Source organism: Parasteatoda tepidariorum, chromosome 4 (assembly GCF_043381705.1).
Source record: "Parasteatoda tepidariorum isolate YZ-2023 chromosome 4, CAS_Ptep_4.0, whole genome shotgun sequence".
Lineage (NCBI taxonomy): Eukaryota > Metazoa > Arthropoda > Arachnida > Araneae > Theridiidae > Parasteatoda > Parasteatoda tepidariorum.
This window is the reverse complement of record NC_092207.1, coordinates 25,751,357-25,760,792: the sequence shown is the minus strand read 5'-3', so window position 1 is coordinate 25,760,792 and position 9,436 is coordinate 25,751,357. Positions and strand designations below refer to the sequence as shown.

The following is a 9,436-nucleotide window of genomic DNA, read 5'->3' as shown; positions in this document are numbered from 1 at the left end:
ATTGGCAGCTGCACCAAGACTTGGTTCCCCCGAGTTTGCAATATTTAGTTCGATTTTATAGGTAATTCCACCTCATTATAGGATTGAATTTTCATGTATGTTGCAGATATGTAATGCGGTGATACAAAGGGTTAAATTTTGCAATATGCATGCTACCTGCCTTGTGAAAAAAAGCCTGAATATATGTTAGAAGAAATTTAATTAGAAATAAAAGTCCTCCTGATAAAAGAAATGTTACCTCTTTTAAAAAATATTTTATCTAAAAAGTAAATTAAGGCCAATCATTTTTTTCTAAATGAAACAGAAGAACTTATCAATTGTAGTCCATTTCTCAAATTATAACAAATATAAAGCAAAACATTATCAAAACTGTGAGTTACAATTATTAAGTTTAGTGCTTATGTTTATTATATTAATGTCTACTACGTTAAAAAAGATGATTCATGTTGAAAATTCCCAAGAGTTGTTTTAGCAAAATCTAATTGAAACATTATGAAATAAATAAATTAAACAAATTTTTTCATTTTTTTTAAAAGCATTTATTTTCTTTTTAAAAAAATAAACAATCTATAAAAATGGCATTTAATAGTGGCTCAATTAAGTTAATGTATCTAAATGAAACAATGCATTTTATCTTGGGAGAAATTATTTTCTGCAAGATTATTTTCAATCTTTCTGAAAAAGGCACTGATACACATTATTTACAGTTGATCCGAAAGTAATTAAAAAGTGATGTTTAGAAAAGCCTCCTGTCTTGCTAGATAACTTAGTTTTAAAATAATAGTACTTCAAAATTAAGTTTTTAAAAATTGGGTGTTTAAAACAATCCTTTACTAGTATTTTTGAAATTTTTCTACGTGTTAAGATTAGTTTAGTTTTTTTTTCTTTCTTCCTTTTACAAGTTTTTAAGATTATATAAAAATGTATGTTTTGACTTTAAAAATTTGCTTACAAAAAAAAAACAAAAAAACAAAAATAGAAGATGAAAAGAAAAATTATTGTTTTTTCATATTGAAAAGGTTTTGATATTATTGGTATCAGTATTAAGGAAGGTAATTATTAATTTTTATTTTTAACTGTTACATTATCACACATTCATTAACGAAATAATTTTTTATTATTAAAAATATCTACTTCATAAGAAATGCTTTTTACTTTTCAGTTTAATTCATTATCAAAAATATTTATAATTATTACATAGTTAATTTAACTTATAAATGCAAAATAATATATGGAAATAATAGATTCCATTCATAATAATAATTCCATTCATAGATGAGAGCATCAATATATTGATGAGATTAAGTCCAGTCTCTGTAATTTCTCTAAGTTCTATTTTCTAGCTATGTCATGATTCTTTGTAAACCAGTCCACAGTGTCTTTTACAGCTGAAAATTATTTCTTTTATTAAAAACAAAGTTTAACAGAGTAGTATTTATGAAAATGCATGTTATAAAGGTAGAAGAATGCACAATTTTTAAATTAAACTACTTGTAATGAACAGATTTAAAAATAAATTTTATTGAATAATAACTTGGTTAGAATGTAGTGTATAACAACTAAATAAAGCCAGTTGTTTTTTTCTCACTATAACTAGATGCAAAGAAACCAATGAGAATGAAACTTATATATTTAGAGTCTTTATCTAAACACATATTTACAAGGAGTAACTCATTTCTTGATCCCTCGGAAAAGAAAAACATATCGAATAAGGAGGAAGAAAATTGTCCCATCGAAATAAAGCCATTTCAGATAATAAATCTGTCATGTTTATGACTTGAAATATATGATTTTGTGTATCATTTACTAAACCCTGGAGGACATTAGCATCATTATTCCAGGTTTTAATAAATAATGACAGCCTTCAATTCTGCCACAAACTGAAACTTTTTTGTATACAGTTATATACACATAGTTTGGTATATACACTAAGTTTTTAGGAATATAGGTCAGGTAAAAGGGCAGGCCATTCTTGGTATGCAACATTTTTTTCAAAAACCAACACTGTGAAGATTTTTTTAACCTAAATGGAGTCATTATCTTGCTGGAATATCTGACTTTAGCCACTAAGTAGTAATAATTGGATTTCTAGAATTTTTTTGATAATCAGCAATCTCCACTTAGCCTGAGGGAGAAACTAGATCTGAAGCCTTCACACACAATGAGCTCTCAACACTATTTACTGGAAGTGCCAATAAAATATTTCAGTGCTTTATTCCGGACCAATAAGTTTAGTAATTTGGACTGCTAGTATGATTTTTATACATACAAAATTGTGGCACTTAACTTTTTAACCAGTTAGTTCCAATTATTCACAGACTCTCAACAATGAAAAATATTTTGAGAAAAGAGTTTTTTGTCAGAAACTAGTTATTTTATTATGTTCAAGTGAAGTCTGAAAATTAATTTGCATTTTGTTAATGTATATAGTGCTTAAAAATATTTTGTGTGTGCTTAAAGAGTACTTAAAGGTGCTTATTTTTTGTTGAAAGATTTGACTACACACCCTGGATTGGCAAAAACACTCGATTTTCCCATCTGTAATTGATTTGACTACCTTCACTTCGGCTATTTACAAAACTAGTTTTTTACACTTAATAATCTAATAAAGTTACATTTGGATTGTATTAAGTTAGATAACAGTAATGAGGCATTAGTAGATTTTTGACAAGTTTAATATAAAATATGAGGAAAAGAAAAAAAAAATTATATAATTAAAATTTTAGTGTCAGTTAAATTTAAACCAATGATACATGAACAAAAATATTATCAAAATTAAAAATGGAAAATAAAAATATTGATAACTAATATTCAATTATATTCGTTATTAAAGTATTGATTTTTTAAAAAAAAATCTGTTTAAAAAAAGAAAATTTGAAAAAGTACATTTAAAAAAAAAAAAACCATTTAATTTACGTGACCAACTATCCTTACCTTCTTTAAAAGGCGTGAATACAAAGTCTGGTTTATATTTACGAAGTTTTGCATTGCTTGCTGTTTTCTTATGTTGGCCATCAGATTTAGTCGTATCAAACTACTACAGTAAAGGATCATAAAATTAAGATTATTTTAAAATGTACAATATATTTAGTAGTATAGAAAATTGTAATAGTTTCTTTCATTTTCTTAATTTAAATTATAATATGTGTTATTAAAGATATAAGTGATTAAATTAACAAAACTTCACTTTACTATAAAAACGTGTACTTTCTGCTTAGCAAATGTAATATTTTAACTTTTCTATTTCTTTCTGTACATTTACTATACATAATAGTATAATTAAACAGCTTAGGGCAAAATAACAGTAATTTTAAAATGTTCTGGAGAGTATTTTTAATGAAAGACAGCAGTTTTTCAAGTTATCAATAAGATGTTTCACTGTATTAAGCAGTATAGCACTGTTATTAAGCTTAGTAGATAGGCATTTAACCTGGCACTCGCACAACACCTATTTGGAAATATTACTAAATATCAAATTTGAAATTGTCCCCCTTCAAAAAAGTATTGCATATCATAATATTGATTCAATTATCAGAATATATTTTGTTAATTACATAAAAAATTTTTTTTACTATTTCAAACCTAATAAAATATGTGTTTCTATTATGGAAACATGAAGGTATTGGCTAAGAAAATGTTTGACATTAAATCAAAATAGAAAAGTCCCGCTTATTTTATTTATTTCTCTCTAAATCTCATGCAACATGTCAAAAATGTTATTTACTTCTATTAGAGCTACAAGATTATCCTTTTTTCCATCATTTATAACTAAAAAAAAACGTTTATTCCTATGAAATAGGTAAAATGCAGCTAAAAAAACTGAAAGAATAGTAACCGAGTAAAGATTTTTTCTGATATTTAAAAACTAGTATAAATAAAATAAAAAAAACTATTGGTAATATAACTGTATAAAGTAGAAGGAAAGAACAAAAAAATGCAAAATAAATAAAAACAGAAAGGATACAACAACTTCGCCTTTGAAGTTGAAAGCTTCAGTTACGGCCAATGCAGCATCTTTGATACTAACTTCTTGTTCTTCATCAACTTACAAAAACATAAAGCAAATAGAGAACAGAATTAAAAACAATCCAGCATATAAAATATATAATATATATTAATTGCATGCAAATATGTTAACCCTTTTTTTCCCGAATTGTTAATCTCCAGCCTTAAATTTGTTTGCTTGTTTTTTAACTTTGAAATCAATAAATGTTTGTTTTCCATTCAATTACTGAATATTTAATATCCAAATACAATTTTATTCTATAATATTACTATTGTGATGTGTCATCATCTAATGTAATTCTGAAACCATCATTTAATATTTATCTAATTAACTCAATCAATCATCCCATCCATTATATTATTCTTAAACAATATATTTAATTCACAAAAACACCATCAATTATAATATATTTTTTATTTGTAACAAATACTTTGTTTTCTATCTAGTTATAAGTGCTTAGGACTCAATAAAAAAATATGAAAGACTTATTTGCAAAATTGATCGAGACAGAAAGCTGAGAACTTAGGAACAAATTTGAGGAATTTAAAATGGCATTCTCGAACGAAAAATCAAGAAATAAATACTTTTATAGGTGATGAACTTCAAATAATTGCACGTTGTCAACTATTAAGGATAAACAGAAAATCGTATTACAGGGGCAGACAAGTTCCGCTGGGGTACTTTGCTTTGCTTCACTGCTATTAGGAAGTTAAAAGTTAGGAAGTTATTAGGATGTTAAAAGTCCCATCTGGAAATAAAGGGTTAGGAATTTAAAGCTGTACAAAAATATTCCACACAGTAGAAATCCTTGAAAGCAAAGTACACAATCATCTAATCTTTAAAATATCAGAAAAGCAAAATAAATATGAATAAATTGTTACACACTTTTATTTATGTAAAAATGAGCAACTGATTATGTTGTAAAGCATAAAAATCATTATTCAATTGTCAGTAGAGGATATAGCAGAATACAGAATGATTCAAATTAATCCTTAAAATGTTACAACTTTGGACATAAAGGTATAGAGCTCTCTGATTTTTCCTGATATGTATAAAAGGACAGGTTTTGTGGCAGCAAAATAATCATGCAAGATTGAAGTTTGGAAAAGCTAGGAGTAAAGGCCCAAAATGTTAAAATATCGAGAAAAATGTTAAAAATTATTATGGATAAACTTAGTTGATGACAATCATGAAACTTGAAGTCTCTAACATGAATGACATGTTAGTAAAAAATATGTTTATCAAATAATTCAAGCATTAGGAATTAAAAATATTTTTTTCAGTATTTTGCCTTTGTTTTCTTGTAAGATGACTGAATAATGATGAAAATAATCTAGATGTTAATAATATATCTAGCATAATATGAAAATAAATTTTTTATAGAATTGATATTTAAATTTTATGACTCCTAAATTTATACTTAAAAAGGTAATTCTTTCTTATAAAAGTCTTTTGGAAAACTGTATTGATTTCGTTAACAATGTTTAGTAGATTACCTGATAAAATAATTGGATCGATTTCATCATACTCTCGCAGTACCCAAATAATAAGTTTTGCCAGATCTAATGAATAAATAAATTGTCTAAGAGGTTTTCCAGATCCCCAAATGACCAGAGGCGCTCCATTTTCTGAAAATAAAAATAATAAATGATATACTTCCTGAAACTTAGAAAATCTGTTATATGTATTGAAATAAATAAATAATGATACTAAATAGATAATTTGGAACATAATATCTAAAAATTACTTTGTGCCTCATAGGTTTTGTGAATAAGTCCAGGAAGCACATGGCCATCTTCTAAATTAAAATTATCATACGGTCCAAAAACATTAGTGGGAATTACAGCAGTAAAATTACATCCATGTTGAGTATGATAAGCATGATTTTGGACATCAATTAACCGCTTTGCATATGAATAGCCAAAATTGGAACTATGAGGTGGTCCATTGTGAATCTAAAATAAAACATCATAATGTGTTTAATATTCAATAATATCATAAGTCATAAAAATGTGCCTAATACTCAATATTAATTCATTCATGTAAAAAGTTTGTAAATATTCGTACCATTGTTTCATCAATCGGGTAAGTAGTTTTATCTGGAAATATGCATGTTGATAAACAAGAAACAACTTTTTTTACTCCATGGTGAAAACTGCTGTTTAGTACATTGTCATTTATATGTATATTATTCCTCTGAAAAAAAAAGTTTTAGAATGATTGTTATTACATAATTTGTTTTTATATAATTTTATGATTAAATGATAATCATTAGCTACTATGAAAAAGGAAATTTTAACAGCAAATTAAATATTAAGAAAAAACCATTGAATTATGTTACATTGTGTAAGTGATTTCTTTAAAGTAAAATCTATTACTCACATATAAGAATGTTTTTCTGGACTAAAACTATTTTTCTCATTATTATTTATTCTAAAATGCATGTTTCACTAAAATGGAAATAATTTTAAACATAAGTCAATGTTGTCGTTGGCCGTTAAGGCAGAGGGGGTGGGATTGTTCTTGTTTTCTAGTGGCGCCTTCTATGGCCAAGAATTCTTCTGCCACACCGTTCATAGGGCGGACCTATTCTTACATCCATTCAATCATCCACAGATCACAATTTTGACCTGAACCAGAGAATGATCAATCTCCAATTCAGTACCCCCAGAGGTATTGATTTGTTACCGGAGCATGGAGGACTTTGTGACCAGACAGATTTAACCTGCACCAGTCACCATTTACTACACAGGGACTCATTGGCCGGCTGGATTTGAACTCCCATTCTCACAAGCGTGAGTCCAGCACCCTGCCAACCAGACAACAAAAGTCAATAAACCTGTAAAACACATCCTTTTCAAGACTAAAATTATATCTGGAAAAAAATTGTAAATGTTAGAAATTTTTCCCATGAACTGACATGTAATTCATAATTGCTTTAAAACTTATTTAAGAATTTAAAAGAGTTTTCCTTCATTCAAATGACAGCGAGGAAAAACTCAAAACTATTTATACCACAATATGTTAAATCAATTTATAAAATCATCAAATAGCTTATCAATGTAAAAAATTCACAATTAAATCAGGAACATTACCAGAAAGTCTAAATTGAATTTCAGATTTCGAAATAATCCTCCAACCATTGCTGCTAAGTGTACTACATGAGTTGGTTTGTATTTCTGGAATATTAAGTCCGTTTCTGCAGCATCACTAAAATAAATATTACACATAATGAAAAATAATTTACTAATAGTTATTGTTTCATATATAATATTATTTGAATCATCATAATAACAATAAATATTTGTAGAATGTTCCTGCTTCAATAAGTTCTCTGTCATGTTAACAAAAGGATTAAATTTATGAGAACGTTCTCTATAAATATGTAGAAAATTAATTTTGTCTGTAGAAGTACAAATGCTAGATCAATTTGTTTTAATTCTTTGATCTATTTTCTTCTTATCATATATTTATTATTATTATTTTCATTTATTTATAATTAAAAAAAAAGTTGTTAGATACTTTAGGGCATATTGAAAAATAAGTTTTATAAAGAAACCCATAAAGATTCTGAGCAGATAACAATAAAATGATAAATAATTAAGTTAAAACTTGACATAATGTTAGTATCTCAAATCAATGTCTATTAATTTTTATATGCATACGTAAAAGCATTTACAGGCTAGAAAATTATTATACTTCAAACACGAAAAAAAAAAAAGTTCTAGAATTGAAATAAATTAAATCTTACATTCTTGCAAAGGAGATAAGCAGGAAAAAAAGTTCAGAACTATTATACAATGACTTTTTGACAAAAAAAAGTGTACTTGCATGACAGCTTTTGATAGTGAAGGCATGCAGGAGGACAGCGTATCCACACTGGATTTTTAAAAGAAAAAAATACCATTTTTTGTCAATTTCACTATTTTTTTAAATGAATTACAACTTTTTCTGTTTATTTTTTTATAATTTTTTATTGCTTGCAATATTTTATAACATATATTATTTTTTTATATTTTTTTACAATTTTCTTTGTTCTTTCATAGGTAACAGTTCTATTTTCAGAAGTAAAAGTTCTGTGAACAGTAAAATACAAATACCTTGCTTTTTTTCTTATATAACATTAAGTTATGCTATAAATTTAAAAGAAATTTTAAAAATATTATTTCAAGGGATTATATATAATTTAGAGAATTTTACGCTAAATGCAGATAGGAAGAAAAAAAATTATCCGTTCATTTTGAAACATTTATATAAATTGGGGTTGTTAGCATTTCTCCTTTAAAAAATTTGCTACTACAACTACAATTCTTCCTCAAAATGATAAAAACACTGTCTGATAGATTATTATTAAACTGATAATAAAATTGATTGAAAAATCAATAAAATTGTACATTTATATTAATCATTAAAAGGAATTTATAAAATAATATATTGAATTACACTAGATTTCCAGCTTTCGATGATAAAAATATCCAAGTTTCTCCAGGCATAGCATTAGATTTTGTAACCTGTTCAATAGCTCTTCCCACGAGACCAGTGCCTCCAGTGACTAATATGATTTTTTCAGACATTATTTCAGATCTAAACACAAAAGAAAAACCATCAATTAAAAATGGAATCTTGTCTAAATTATAAAAGACAGACTAAAATAGAGAAGGAATTCTGATAAGATCCAATCAAATTAAACTATCATTTACTAAATTAAAGCATTTAAATTTAGAAAAACGCACGATATAACTAGCATTAAGTGAAAAACTATCCATAACCATAAGCACATTAATTGAAAAATTGGTGAAATCTCTTATTTGTTTTTTAATAACAATATCCCCTAATTAAAGGAATCAGACACTTTGCATAGCATTAAAAATGACACAACTAACATTGTAATATGAGAGAAAAAAGTAGAATTTTTTTCACCAATCCAAATATATTTCAAACAGATATTTGAGACAGAACACAATAATGCAAGAAAAATTCTCGTTTTGAGATTGATATATTATTGATATCTTATATAACTTCAATGTGTAATTGCACTTTAAGCGAGAATTTCATAAGCGAAAATGAGTACATATCTGTCATCACTATAATTTTAACCTTATCACAGATTGAAAAGATACTTTATTGCAAAATGACTAAACGAAATAAAACAAACGTCAAAGTTCAAGAAATAGTTTTTACTAAAACACTCTATTAAGTTTATTTAAATTAGATAAGGCAAACAAATACCAAAATTGGCTAATGCTAATGTATGTTATATTCACATGGGCTCGTGCCGCAAAAAAATAGCTTTTTTAAATTCAAACCAAAACAATCACATGGAGAAAAAAAATGTAGCAGACGTAATCAATGTGGTTTGTTGCCATACCATTGAATAATAATATAATGTATTATTTTAAAAATAAAATAATTTAGTTTCAATAAATATTC

At 26.3% G+C, this 9,436-nt stretch overlaps 1 protein-coding gene across 3 annotated transcripts; it reads right to left on the bottom strand.

Moving 5' to 3' along the window:
* Positions 1–515: 515 nt before the first annotated feature.
* Positions 516–9,368, bottom strand: LOC107453854 (GDP-L-fucose synthase-like protein). Of its 3 annotated transcripts, none has more exons than XM_016070828.3 (9): positions 9,236–9,368; positions 8,450–8,590; positions 7,102–7,216; positions 6,074–6,202; positions 5,754–5,961; positions 5,503–5,634; positions 3,965–4,044; positions 2,935–3,034; positions 516–1,388 (listed from the first exon to the last, which is right to left on the bottom strand). In XM_016070828.3, exons 2-9 carry the CDS (start codon positions 8,578–8,580, stop codon positions 1,333–1,335), a joined length of 951 nt encoding a protein of 316 aa, XP_015926314.1. In that variant the 5' UTR covers positions 8,581–8,590; positions 9,236–9,368; the 3' UTR covers positions 516–1,332. The 3 variants fall into 3 exon arrangements, with proteins under 3 accessions (XP_015926314.1, XP_015926315.1, XP_015926316.1); XM_016070829.3 differs by lacking the exon at positions 9,236–9,368 and adding an exon at positions 8,890–9,111; XM_016070830.4 differs by lacking the exon at positions 9,236–9,368 and adding an exon at positions 8,927–9,048.
* Between the last annotated feature and the right edge of the window lie 68 nt (positions 9,369–9,436).

Excerpts from the sequence above, each read along its gene's own strand:
- LOC107453854 (XM_016070828.3), bottom strand. The coding sequence starts at position 8,580 with ATGTCTGAAAAAATCATATTAGTCACTGGAGGCACTGGTCTCGTGGGA. Across the intron at positions 6,203-7,101 it reads AATTCAATTTAGACTTTCTG|AGGAATAATATACATATAAA; the intron begins GTAATGTTCCTG and ends TTTTTTTTTCAG. Across the intron at positions 4,045-5,502 it reads CGATCCAATTATTTTATCAG|TTGATGAAGAACAAGAAGTT; the intron begins GTAATCTACTAA and ends TGTTTTTGTAAG.